The 15,201-nt window shown below is 36.4% G+C and overlaps 1 protein-coding gene across 1 annotated transcript in view; it reads right to left on the bottom strand.

Moving 5' to 3' along the window:
* Positions 1-15,201, bottom strand: part of DPYD (dihydropyrimidine dehydrogenase) — a 314,495-nt gene that overhangs the window by 240,475 nt on the left and 58,819 nt on the right. The window contains exon 4 of the mRNA XM_027880005.1: positions 4,522-4,609. Coding sequence (XP_027735806.1) covers positions 4,522-4,609 — 88 coding nt within the window. The remainder of the gene's footprint in view (positions 1-4,521; positions 4,610-15,201) is intronic.

Here is a 15,201-nt window from a genome sequence, read left to right as displayed (position 1 = left end):
ATCTCCCTGGAACTCATTCAGGGTTAGGGGACAAAGCTTTCTGCTGCAGCAGCTGAACATGTTTGGGTTTCTTCTAGTGTTTGTTTCTACGTTTGTTTTTGTGTTTTTTTCCTTTAAAGAAATAAACAACTAAGACAGCACTTGTGCATTGTAAAACAAAGAATATACATTTTACAACGTGATGACTGTATTTAAAGAGAGGACAGCTAGAAGTCAAAATACTTTGCCACTTTCTGATATTTAGATATTAGAAAAGCAGTGATGTGTGCATGGTGAATTTGAAGTCTGGGCTCTGAGAGATACAATTGCAAGCAGTCTGTATGAACTGAGACACACGAACTGGGAAGACACAATAGAATAGATTGTACCTTTATAAAGTGGAGTTGTAATACAGTTTGTATGGAAAAAGAGAATGCAAGTTGTGGCCTATACTCTACTGAGTCACAGCAGCTAACACAATACAGCATAAGTGACGTCCTTTTTCTCAAAGAGGCTCAAGGCTCATTGAGTCTGGCAATTCAATTACCCTCTCAATGCGGAAACAACCCTCCTCCCCTGTCCCTCTTCTACTCCTGAGCTCAGGTCTAATGGCAGAACAGCCAGAACAGCTACACTGTACATGGCCTGTAAATATCTAAAAAGCCTCAGGCTTAAGTGAACAAGAATCCCTGACCTTTTATGATTGCTATAGTCGTTTTCCAACAAAACAAACTGCATACAATAGAGCTCTTAAATACTTCACAACGCAATTCATTTTCAGTACGTTGCTGTCTAAATACTCTATATTAATAATGAATCATGTTTAAATAAATACCTGCGTGCAACACTGCTTACACAAGGATAAGGACAAGGAATTTATTGAACAGAATCTTCCCTAAACAAGTGGAAGGGTAGCTAGCTGAAGAGAGTGTCTCGAGTGATGAAGAGAGATTCAGAAGCAGGACAGGGACATCAGTAAGTCTAGAAAACACATCCCAATTTCTTGATTTTATTGACCTCAAACACCTAAATGTTCTATGCTTTGCCTATTTAATTTTCTAGAAGCTACCATATATATTTATAAGCTTTTGGATTAAAAAAAAAGGATGTTTATTTACAAGATGAAAACAGCAAAACCAGATTTATCATTTTGAAAAGTATCTTCAACGGCATGTATCCTTGATCGTATTGAGGAAGTACTTCTGTGACAGTAATACAGAAATATTCTTCAAGCTGAATATTCAGGCTGTTGAATGATATCCAAGTGATTACTTCAATAGAAGTTTAGCAAAATGAAGTGAAAAATTACTTAGTGGCTATATTAAAAACTCAAAATTACAAATTACAAGTTTTCATGTTCAAAAGCACACTATTCTTGTTTTTTATTTGCTCTAAATGTGTATGGTGCAGGTATCACCACAGCAGCAGAACGAAAGAGGGCAGAGGACAACACAGGAGCAGCCATGGTAGTGGGCTCTCCCACAGACTCTACCATGGCTATGAATCACCTCAACTTCTAGTACCCCCCTCTCAACTTCCACCTTATATCTATTGCTTGCTTGACATAAAACAAGGAGTTTTAAAGTGCAGTACTGTAAAAACAGTAGTACATTCCTATACCTATAAAAAAGTTCAATTAATAAAGGAAACTAGAAAAATTTCCTGTTACTTTTTCTGAATAACAGAATTTGTTGTAAAAGAAATCTTTTCTAGCAAGGGCACCAGAAACTAATACATCCAAAGGAAAATTCAGCCTGGCAGACTGCAGTCATCAAGTCAGGGTTGGGTTCCCTCTATGCACTGTTAATTTTCTTAAGTTGCTTTGTACAAGAATTACAGGAAGCACAGCCATTGACATGGATGCTATAAAACACAGTATCATAGAATGGTTTGGGTTGGAAGAGGACCTTCAAGATTGTCTAGTTCCAGCACCCTTGCCGAGAGCATGCAGGACTTCCTAGTCTTGTTTCTCAGTTCACGAATTCAGCTACTTGCTAAGCATATCCCAGTGTGGGTTTTACTCACTTCTAATTTTGTGGAGTTTGGTTTTTTGGTTTGGTTTTTCGGTTGTTTGTTTTTAAAACCAGCATTAGAGCTTCAGGGAAATGCCTCCACAACCACGCTGCTATGTAAGTTTCCTTCCAACAGGGTAAGGCGAGATTGCAAAGGGTAAGACTGTATGTAAACATACAGTAATGGAAACTTGAAACTTGATTTCACAGAAGCAGCACTGATTTTAGGCATGCAGTTTTCCATCCTAACATCTTGAACAGCAGAAACCAAGTATAAGATTTTTTTAAAACTTCCTATGTTTGAGTTTTTCCTTCTGTCTACACAATTACCAGACATCAACATGAGGTAAAAGCAGTTACCAAAAGCTTTTATAAAATCTAGTTTCAGAGTGGTTACAGAAGCTATTCATGGATATGGATAGGACCCAAAAAGACATGCTATAGTTACATTTCAGTAATCTAAGATACTTTGGTTTTTCCACCAAAAAAAAAAATTGCTAAATCTCCTGAGAAAAAAGTAGTACATTGCAATTATTTTCTATAGCAGGATTTTCTGATAAAACACCAAGGGATCCAGTGTCTTACCTAGCACCTGTAGCTTCCAAGAGGATTTAAAAGGCATCACCAAACAGCCCAAACTTTATAGGGTTGATCCACCTCACTGACCATCTGACAGGTTAATTTTGGCCCTATTAAAATCAGTAAGATTGTACCCATTGGCTTTGGCAGGGCAGAGACTTTACTTCAAACCTTTGAGGCAGTTTACTATTATCATCTCAGTATACCTTTGCCAAACCACAACTCTCAAAGCTCTGCAGTCACCCCACCTTGATATTCTCTGCTCTGTAATGGAACCACAGAATTCAGGATGAATCAGCTGTTAAAATTACTTACCCTTTCTGTCAAGTCACAGAGAGGCATCATATAGTCAAGGCAGTCAGAGTCTAAGAGACCCACCAAATTTATTGTACCAGGATGTTGCTGGTGTTAGTTCTTTTTCTGATACCTTCAGTTGCAGTCTTCAATCCATCTTCCCTGGTTGCTTATTCCCAGCTTTATGTTTTGATAAGCAGGCCCTTTTTCTTTCCTCAACAACATATCACCCTATCCTACTCAAAGCAGTAACATAACTAATCCTTTATAAGAAAAGACCATCCTGGTAAAATACATTCATAAAATTTGCTTTAGCTTTCCTAAACAAACTATAGCACAATGATGAGATGCAGAATAGCAGTTTCATTACTGTCTTGTACCTTCTCTGCTCAGTTTGCCTGCTTCACGATGCCTGAAGAGGTAATAAGCACCAATATGCCACAAACTATACTATGGCCGCAAACAGATGCCTACATTCACGAAAATAAATGCAGCATGACAGGGTATGGACTATATATGAAAACTGTCTGTACGGATATATTGGGCATAATACCAATTACTGCAAATAACATCACATTATAATTGATACACACATTTTAATATCTGTTCTTATGCTAATGTTTCTTATTAAGGTGCAGAATTTACCGGTGTCACACACAGTATAGTAAAATCAATGTGGCTGTTCACTTGCACATGGAGGTGCTGCTGTTGCCCACCAACTTCACTACAGCTTTATCTGTGTAGGCCCTTTCAGCTGCATCCAAGAGTGAGACATGTTAGAGCTTAAAAGGCAGACAGAAAATCTTTGCAGCACCCTCAGCAGATTATGAGTCTAGTTGGGCTCATACAGACAAATAAATCACATGGCGGCTAATGATTCCACAGATGAGAAGTAAGTTTTAAAAGGTATGGGGCAATCAATATCCAGTCATCTTTAGGCTATCCCAGACAGCCTAATTAATCTTGTCACATCAACTTTGCAGTAATCTTTATTTATTTCTGACCATTAAAAGTCACTTGTAAACCACAATTCAGAATAATGTTTTTAAGATTTCATTATGATCACAGTATAGTAGCCTATTAAGAAAGGGAAAAGTACAGTACCTCTGAAGAGGGAGTTCCATTTATTCCTGTAGTATGTTATTAATAGTCCTAGTGAGTGACTACATTTGCATTAACCAGAGCCTCTTACTATAAAGTACAAGCAAACATTACTTGAGATGACCACCTCCATACCAAATCTCTGCCCAAAGGAAATTTAAACTACAATCACTTCTTAAAAAAAATAAAACTATCCCAAAACCCCCACCTTTAACAAAAGAAAAGGTTTGTAACTGTAATACTTCAGGTAGTAAAAAGGTTAATGACATTATAATGCTCAGGGTTTTGAATATCACTGTATTTGAAAACCATCAAAACCAAAGACTTCATATAAAAAGTGACATGAAATAGATCTGCACTATACATATCTGTACAGGCATAGAACAGAAGTAAAAATATTTAAAAATCAGCTGACTCAAACTTCAAAACATCCGTTCCAAACACTTTTTTTTTTTTAAGACTTCACAAAGATAAACCTTGGAATGCAATTTCACCCACAGAAGTGCAAGTAACTGCTGTTATCTCCCTCCATGTACTACTGCAAGCCTGACTTTACCTTGTTTGCAATACTTGTAATGAATGACTTGATGTCCAGATTAGTTGGGCAACTCTTCTGACAGGGGGCATCTGCACACTTTAAGCATCTACAGGAATAAAAGAAAATGTGTCAAGGAGACATGGAATACAAATGCTGCCAATAGCACAAGGTTTTGAAGTTAGCATGCTGGAAGAAAAGCCACAAAGGACTAATAAAGAACATTTTGATAATATTTCTATTTAAAGCCTGAAAGCATTACATGATCATTATTGACTTTCATCCACACAGGTTAGTTATGTTCTGTTGACTGCACTTAACATAGGGAGGCAGGGGGTGCCATTACAAACATATGAACTACATGTCTAAGTATTAGGAAACAAATTACACAGAAGTAATTTTTCCCCTGGAATCCAAGATTGCTAAACTTCTGACCATTTCATTTTTCCATCTGAAAACATTCCTGTTGTGAATCTGAATTTATTAATGAAGTTCTGGAAGTGTCATTCTGGATTAAATTCTGAATGCTGGACAATCAAACACAAAAAACCCCCAGTATTTCCACAGAGGAAGTAATTACTTTTTACTATATGTCCAAAGTATAAGAATAGCTGATAAATTTTCAAGTCACTTTTCTATGACTTTATTGTGATAAGTCTGAGACCTCTGAAAACAATTCAGTAGTCTTATGCACACTCCCAACCAAAATCCCCAAGATCCTCCTTCTTGTAATTTTTAAAGATAAAACATAACAGTATATTGAAACATACTAAATAATAAAGATTGTCTGTTTCTGCATAGTCATTCATGAGGATATACTGATGTGGTTGCTTGTACAAGTCCCATCTAAGGATTAAGCCCTCAAGGTAGTCTACACAGTTTACAGTAAGCAAAACTACCACAAAAAGGTTAAAGTCAGCTGAAGAAGTAAAATTGTTCTCTATTAAATACAAAGGTATTTGTACACAGTTCTGGTTTTAAAGATCAATTATTATCATAGGTCAAATGCCTTACTACTTATAATTCATTAAGTTATTTCAGATGCTCTTTCAATATTGCTTTACTATCATACAGAATTTATGTTAACTGTGGGTTTAACAATCTACGGAAAATGAAATAAAATTTGGTTTTTACTTATTGAGCCCAACTACTTACATAAGTTCCACAAGTCTACCTTAATTATTGTTATTTAGTGACAGTTAATAACACTGTGAAACTGGTTGAGACAGAGTATTTTCAAACACAGAAAAGCTCAAGAGGTCAATGGACTACAGGCACAAAGAAATGAAGAGCACATTAAAATGAAAGAAATTACTGAAATACCTGCAGTGAAACACTGGCCTGACTTTGTCAGCCGCATGCATTGAGGGCTTTTTTTTGTTGTCATTTTTTCAATTAAGGGCAGAATAAGAAAGAAGGCAAAGATAGTTAAGTAAAAGATTAATTAAACTTTCATCTTATTATTCATTATCATCTAGATGGGTATTGCAGACACTATGGTACCAGAAAAATTTAAAGGCACATGTGCTAGGGGTTTTTGGATTTTCTCACAAGACTACATATGGAGAAAAGGCCCCAGAGGATATATTTAAAGAAAACAGGTCCCACAGGCTGCAAGAGAGGGAGAAACCTGAAAAAGCCAAATCCAGGTTCAACATCATAGTGGGTTACTAGTTGAACTAGTCGAGATGTCAGAAGAGCATCAGCAGGTTTACCTATACCCAGCACTGCCCAGTACTGACAGGTATATGCTATAAATGCCTTAACAAACAAAGGCAGGACAGTGGGAACCTCAAAAGGTTATGGCCTGAACACTGAGTCAAGAGGGTGTTTTTAGCATTCTAAGTAGATTGAAAAAAAAAAAACAAAGTTCTAGTACCAGAAGCCAGCAAAAAAGGAGATGCGCTAGAGAAAATAACACCGTTATGAGGGCTCAGATGAGCAGTTTGCCTGTGCAGGCAGTATGGAAATAACACAAGTCAAAAATCACGCCATTAAAGAAGGCAACAATTCCGCTAAGACGTTTTACTCTTCACTTTCCTCAGTGTGGTTTTCTTCCAAAAACAACAGCGCTGTATCCAAGACCAAAGGGAGTGCACTGAACATAAAACACATTCTGTGGATTATATATAGCACAATCTCATGTCAAAACTGACTAGAATGGCACCTGGCAGGATAAGCTGTGTACAGATTACCCGTTGTGGCTAGCAAGCATCTTTACCAAATTATTTCTCTTTTGATTTTTGAGCTGGTTCACAAAATAACAGCTGTTGAAAATGTCAGCTACTTGGGGGGGATGGGGGGGGGGGCGGGTAACGCAATTTTGAATGTGAGCTTTGGGGAGGAGGGGAGGGTGCCATGAATATACCAGTACAGACTTTCTCTTATAATAATACCATCTTCCAAGCACTCTGCAGACTAAAGTGCACCAGGCTGCCATTAATCCCACTTATCACCCTGACAGCTCAGTAATTACACTCCTGCTATAGCTAGGTACTGTAAGGTACTGTAGTCCTAATAAAACATCAAGCACTGTGCTGAATGCGTGCTGGTGTGGTGTTTTATTAAACTTGGGGGGTTGATCATCAAGTGACATTAGTGTTGACCTATTTTTCTATCTGACAATAAATTATCCTTTGACCATACCATAAAAGATATTACAGAGTGCATTTACTGTACAAAGGAGCAAAGGTATTGCATTCTGGTGAACCAGGCAAAAAGCATAAATAAAGTAGTAGAGTCACCCACCAGAAAGTTATTACATAAATTGCTGTAAGTGATTGATCCTTTCAAAAATCACAGGCAAAATACCATGCATAAGGGAATACACCAGAATTACCATGAGCTTCAAATTCACGTGCATATTCCCATACGAAGAAACACTAAGTATCACACTTCTTTCCTTTTTTCTGTAACTGCTCTCTCACCCTATGAAATCCCATCTTTCATTTTACAAGGTTATTTTATTACTATGATTTTGGTTCAAAATAATGTAAACAACGAATCAGAAAGTCAGATTAAATGTCTGTAATTCACCTGCTAGCTCCTACTAAATTAAATGAAGAGCTACACGCTCACTACTAAAGAAACACCCAGATAAACAACATTCTGGACTATGGGCCTGTACTAATCTCAGAATATATATCTCAGCATTTCTTAGTAAAAATATAGGAAAAATCCTACCAACTATCTGAAAACACCCTTTATTATAAAATTTCCCCCTCTTTGTTCATCGAGTAGCATCTCTTTTAGAAACATATAGGCTGTGCTGAATCTTAAAAAACACCATATTCACTTTATATGCATATTGATTTCCATATAAAAGGGAACACCATAGTCTTTGCACTGCAAAAGAAAAAAGGAAGCCATAGACAAGATTAATTTTCAGTTAATAGTTTTCATTGTTTAATTGTAAAATATTACCCAGTATTTTATTTAAAGTTAAAATATCTGACCAACAGTCTCATTTCTAGGTCTAGACCAGCTCTTAACACACTTCTGCTTCTAAACAAAGAAGTGGAATTTAGTTATATTGTTACCTAAAATTGCAGTGAACAATTGTCTATATAACTGGCAATAACATTCCCTGAAGTGTAATCTCATGTACACTGAAAGGCCAGCAGTGAAACAGATAATCCAGAGTAATATTCCACAACGAATTGTTGCTGATAACCTATCAGATTTTCATGTATGACAAAACAGGCCAAATAACCTTTATGGTTACCATTGGCAGAGGTTTAGAAGCACACTGAATCCTAATCCACTTACACGGGTTTCTGCAGGACATAAACAGTCATTTTGAAAAGAGGCTTCCAGCTCTACTATTTGCAGAAATTTCTAAAACTTTATTCATTACTCAGAGACATAGCCCAGATACACACATTACAGTTTCACACAGGTCTCATAATGATGTTCTGTGTGTACGTCCTGAGGCTTTGGTCAATTAATTTTAAGAGAATGGCAGAGCTAATTCCACCCAGTGAATAGGCCAGTTTGAACAGAACACACAACTTTGATGTCAAGGCTCTTCTTTGTTCCAAGTCTCTTGCACCATGCTCTAAACCCGGAGCTGGGGATGGTAAACAGTGAAATAAGAAAACTGCATGTCAGGAAGAAATAAGTCTATAATTTCCAAATAAATCTAACTCATTTCCAAGAGGAATACCCATTGCCTTTTGTTGCAGAAGAGCATTATATATAAGTTTTTCTCTTCTCCTTAAATTGGAACTATGAACACATAATTTTGGACTACAGAAGAAACAGACTGAATAACCAAGAAACACCTCTGGAGCACAAAGGGCATCAGAAACTGTACAAGACACAGAAAAGACAGACAAGTAGGCATCAAGGTCCTGGATATGTAATACTGGAAAAAGAAACTCCCAGCCTGTTAGCAATGCACAGGAACCATAAAGAAAATATGTACATTGCCAATACTTGTTCATGACTAAAGAAAGAAGGAAAGATTCCCACATCATCGCTGTTGCATTCTCAGTCACCTGGAAGTCCTGTAAGCATTCTGCAGACCCACAAAAATGGCAGTACTCTGTCAGCAGGTTCAGACAACCAGAGGAAGAAAATTTTAAATAGAGACACTCTACAGAATTAGAGAGAGACATGACATTGCTGCTGGCAGCTACAGTATGTGTAAGGGAGGTGCTTTTTATTAAAAGGAAGAAATGTTCAGAGTTGAAAGTTAGTCTTCAGACACAAAAACCTCCTAGCCTAGTGCAGAATAATGGCACTTACAGACAAGGTTATTTTTGGACACTTAAGAGGTAGTGAATCATATGGACATAGACTCCAAATCATTCTATTCATCAATGCCTCATCTTTCTCTTTTCTTCTTTGGCTCTCTACACAGCCATAATTCTTTTCTCATCTACTTCTGAATCCCCTTTAAGTGCAGGAACTCTCCTCTCCTCTTGCTTCTGCTTGCCTGTCTTCCTTTTTCTGTAATTTTTTTTTTTCCTCATCTATCTGAAACTTCTCCACTTCTTGGTCCCATAACTTTTTATCATCTTTCATAATAACTTTATTTTAATGGAAAAAATTGATAATATATAAAAAAGAATGACCCACTATCCGCCATCAGGTATCTATGAAATTGGTGCAGGAGAGTGTGCACCAGTCACTTTTCAGTTCATATTCTGAGTTTTTGCCAATCACCCTTCAGCACCTCCATTTCTGCACTAAAACTGTCCTTGCCTAATGACATCTCTTCTGCATACTCAGGGCAGTGCTACCTTGGTCTGTGATCAGACATAATGCAAATGCAGGCAACCAGAAGAAAAGTAGGTTGGTGGGATTTCCTCCTACACCCTCACTGAGCAGCGGGAGCACAGCCAGGTAGTGCTCTGCACTCAGAGCTGAGGTACCACTCTGCACTGTGGTGATCAGCCTGCTCCACAGCAGTTCATGGGAAATTATATTCTCCTTGCTCTGAAATTCCTCCTGTCATTTTACTAAATTTACAGAATTTTTCACTTATCATTTTGCAACCTAACTTAAAAGACTGCTCCCTTTCACCCACTTCATTTTATATAGTATGTTTATCATTACTTTAATTGTATTCCTCCAATTTAAGTTACAGAATAAAGATGTTATAAAGAGTGATTAAAATTAGAAAATAGTGTCCTTTTGACATACCAGAAAACAAAACTATTTTTAATACAGAATATGTATATTTTAATATTTAGATAATAAATGCTTTCCCATAAACTCTCACAGAATCTGTGAATAAGCAAATCAAATAAACAGCACCTGTTTCCACTAGTAACTTTGTTACATGCAGTTCATATTAAATCAATATCATTACTAAAAATACACTTATTTTTAATATCACTAGATACTTTTCACTAGTTCCTTCACTCCCACTCAGACTTGCCCTTCCACAGAGTTTTACTAGGGTGATTTATTTACAGTATCTTGAAATCTACGCTTTGTTTTTACAATCCATTTGTTATATATTGCTTTACAATATTCAGAGTTCTTTGGTTTCAAAACCAATGTTATTATAATAATAAGAAGAACATAAAGATAAAAAAATCCATTCTGTAATCTGGATAGTTATCTATTTTTCATATTCCTAAGAAACCTGCACCTTCTGAGTAAGAGCTGTATCAGGTAGACTATTTTGCCCCATTCACTTCAGAATCAAAACTTGGGTTTTTTAATTTGAAATACAAAAACTTGAAATATTACAGATTTACAGCAATTTAAAGTCTAAACATTGTTCCCTTTTCCTTGTTTCATATTCAGCATTATGAAATCGCTGTGTTTTCAAAACTATTAATTAACATTCAAAATTCATTAAACTGCCCCAGAAAAACTACATCTAGTTACAGGTTTTATACTGTCAACAACATATTTTTATTTAAACCTTAGAGCTTTTAGAGTTAGAAAAACAAGTACTTAAAAGTCAATCTGCAACTTCTCTGTTAACACTGATTAAATTTCACATTAATATTAATATTTTCTCAACATCATAGAAACAAAATATAGTTTGCTGCTTATGATACGAAACTTGATGGTATCCCATATTATTCCAGAAGTGCAAAAGACACACAAGAAACACACTTGTTGATAAAATGCTGATACTACCTATTTAGACAGCAGACTGTGCTCTTTCCAGTCCTTGAAAGCAGCACTTTATCTGCCAAACCAGCCACTTGAGGCTCAGCCACACCTATCCTTATGGAGCTTTTTAAATGGGTACATTTATGTTCACCACAACAGTGATCCCTTTCACATAGGAGACAGCTGTTACACGATGTTCAATATCCTTTTAATCCTCTATAGACTTTAGACAGAAGGGTTGACAGAACTGACAGTTTTTATTATGGCTTGTCCTGTACACAATAATCTTCTTTTGCCTGGACTATTCTCCCAGAAGTGTTACAGACTTTTTGACTTATATCGAGGATCATTTCTAGGGTTTTTAGGAGATAGGAAATTATTTTTATGTGGCATAATTCTCATTCTGTGTAAATTACTTTTCCAAAATACAAAACACCTGTTGTCTGTTTATCTTAATGTCAATGAAACTACCTTGGGTTCACTTCAGAAAAGATATACTTCACAAGTTTAGTCAAAGACATTTTTTCTCCTTAAGTGCTTTTGTCATCTATGCACATCTTACAAATGTCACTCTATCCAATACATCATTAACAACAGGAGCACACATCTACCATTTATTTGCACTGAAAACATCTATTAAATTTATTAACATATATAAACAATCTATGATAACGTATAATCTAACTAAAATGCATTACTTGAAAATTTAAGTGGTCTCAGTTAAAAGCCACAAACCCAGAAGACACAGATTTCCTCACCACAGCACCACAATCCATCCTGTAATTTAGGCATGGCAGCAATTCTACCACAACTAACATAAGAGTGATTTAAACGAAGAACCTTTGTGGAATAAACTAGTCTTGGGAAAGGCAGTAACAGTAGAATAAGATAAAGATTCCCTTTTAGGATCTGAGCACCAAAGAATTTCCTGTCTCTCTCTTTACCATCATCCTGTCAATTATCATTAGATTTGAATCCAATGCTGGATCTAGAACTCTGCCACTCACAAGGCAGGTTGCACTGCTCTCTGCACACAATGCATTCCCATCACTTCCAAACTTATGATACTATTAGCAAGGGGTAGGAGGGTGGGAGAAAGGAAGCAAAGAGGGCAAAGGACCAAGAGGTTTGTGAGGTTTCACTGTCGGTGTCACCTGAGCATTTGACCTTTCAAAGGTTCCAATTGACCTTGTTTGCAGATTTACAGAAACAAAAAAACAAAAAAAAACCACTCAGTTTTGGCTGCTACTACAGTTCAGAACTCCAGACTCACCTTTCCACTGTGAACCTGATAAAGATACTTCTTCCAACAGAGGAGATAAGTCATTGACCCCAGCTGACCATCTTTCTCCAAGTTTTAAACTCATACTCCTCAGTAAAGCTCAGTCCTGCCACTGAGTGAACACTCTAGTTCATTATCAGACTGCTTAACTGTGCTTTATTTTAATATATGTAGTCCCCAGCAGGATTCAAACCATTCATTTGCTTATAATGAAAATGCTTCTGTTTAAGCCAACCTTGTGCAAGTCTTCCAGAAGTGAGCCCCCAGAATGCAGAGTAGTAGGAACAGCTCCAGTGTCCTCTCTCTTTTTCTCACCTTAAAATTGCTGCAGCTACATATTTGAGAAGTATGTGCCACTACCCATGTAATTTCCCTGAGAGGAAATACTGGTTTGGAAACTGTGAGAATTCAGCAGAGAATTCTAAGATTTAATATTTTCTCTAGAAACCTCTTGTGTACAAGGACTGTCTTCCATCTATCTTTCTGTAATAAAGAGGTTTGTGTAAGACACCTTAATAAGTGATACTGTAACCTTTTAATATGCTCAGTCATATTAAGACGACTCAGAAAACCAGCCATTTTGGTTCTGATTTTCTAAACTGCAAATAATTCATGTTTTTTAGTCATAAGAAAATAATACTACCCTATTTATAATATGTAAGCAGTTTTTAAAAAGGGTGTCATTTTCTTGTATGCTTTGATGTTTAAGAGAAATATTTGGCCTTGCTCTTCTTCCTTAAATTTATTCAAAAAGTAAAGATTCAAAACCATTATCCCATCAGCAAAAAACAAGAGCCTTATGACACAATAACAGGAATCACATAGAGAAACTAAAGAGGTTAGCACAGAGTAAAGACAAACCCTATAAAAATTACACTAAGAATCAATGTTGTATTCTTAACATCTTGAGTTTATTGAGATATAAGTAACATTTCAATAGTAGATAGCTGAAAATTCAGTCTTAATTGTTTGAAAGAGATAAATACAATAACTCATTAAGACTAAACAAAGGGTCTTGTATGTGCTATATCCAGATTTTTCTATAATCACCTTCACAGAGAAGAATTTTATAACATTCATGGTATGATAATGAGAATCAATTCACATTACATGAAACCAACACATCATTTACGTACAAAGGGTTTTCCCCACCCCCTTCCCCCCCACACCCTAAAATGGAGAGAGCCCACACTCCCACACCCTATGGAGAGAGCAGGTCCCTCTCTACTCATCACTGAACACATTTAACACCTGATCCCTTGGTGGCAAGGCTGGCTCACAGAAGCATGCCAGTGCATCCTTCTACCTTATCACAGTTTCATTCATCCAGTGTAGAAGTCTCCTCCAGGTAAACTACTTAATTGGAGACATAAGGTAGCTGCCAACCTTTAGAGTTTCACCAAGCAGGACTACTGTAAAGCTACATGGACCAGATGACCCAACAGGTTTACACTGTCTATGCAATTTCTCTTAGTATGCTGAATAATGGCCTTTAAAAATAGCAAATTTATGGCTGCTTATCTATCTACAGTTGAAGTTTCTCATAGAGATAAGCAAACTTGAAAGAATTTAAGAGTTCATATATCTCTCAAGTTATTTAGGATTACAGGATTGACACAAGTATTTATTTTCCTTATAAATTAAATGCCTATTTTTAGCACCTTACCAGCCACTTGAAAATTAGGGTAAATAAAAGGGCTGAAGTTAAAATAACACTACCCAAAGGATCTAAAATATGAAATATATACACGTATTTTTCAAATACAACCACCTGAAAACCTTAAGAGTCTAATTTCTAAACACTATAGCATGGCCTTTCAGGTGGATGCACATTGGCAAAGAAAACTCCATCCACTAGCCAAACAGAAAAGGCACTGGCCTGCCAATGTCAAGAAGGCTTAGGGGGAAATTAGACCATAATCAGTTCATTCGTGTTCACAAAAATAGAAAAAATATTTGTTGAAGAAAGAAAGGCACAAAAATCTTGCACTTTAGGTTTTATCTTCACAACCTAAGTAAGAAGAATTTTCACATCCTTTTAAGATTATATAAAAGACAAAGTATTTGTCACATTTCCTCCCATACTGAAGTTAATGGCATAAAATTTTCTGTGATGGCTCAGCAGCTAAATGCTCTCTGGAAGATATTAAAAGAAATGTTGTGGTTTTTTTCAGAAAAAAAATCAACTTTGAGAAATTTTAGGATGAATTAAAAAAAAGTCATTAACCTGTTGGTTCATCATAGTTTGATAGATCACTTACTCTTGAATTTGTGGCATGGTATTTCTCTGTATGCTCATATTGTTAGATCTACACCAAATACAGCTATCTCAGAACTGTAAATGTAGTGTGGCTGAAAAAGCACACTTTTCCCATTTCCCAAAGGCACTGCATTTTCAAAAACCTGCTGGAAGGATTTAAATATTCTCTTTTGGTAGATAGTTTCTCTTGCTACAAATCAGCAGATGTCTGCCTTTTGGCAATTCTTTTTGATGCAGTTATTTGAAAACAATTACAGAAAAATGTTAAAATTCATATATGAAAAAAATACTCCACCAAAATCCCTATGCTGTATTTCTCAGACAAGTCACACAGAGACATTTCAGAAAGCCTAGGAATCAATACAAAATGCTTCTTCTCTTCCACCCTCTATTAGTAGCTCCTCTACACAAAATCACACAGAGCACACATTAGCAACTTCCCAATTGTTCCTTCATCCCAGGCTTAGATGCTGTGATTTTAGTGTCACTCCTTCTAACCCAGAAGCATTACAGTTTAATGAATACATCCAATACCTTCCAGCACTTTCATACCTCAGCATTTACAGGATACTGTAATACA

Source organism: Empidonax traillii, unplaced genomic scaffold (genome assembly GCF_003031625.1).
Source record: "Empidonax traillii isolate 1590-97213 ecotype Southwest subspecies unplaced genomic scaffold, ASM303162v1 scaffold62:size2133460, whole genome shotgun sequence".
In the NCBI taxonomy this organism is placed as follows: domain Eukaryota; kingdom Metazoa; phylum Chordata; class Aves; order Passeriformes; family Tyrannidae; genus Empidonax; species Empidonax traillii.
Note: the sequence above shows the minus strand (reverse complement) of the source record. Positions and strands in the feature narration are given on the sequence as shown.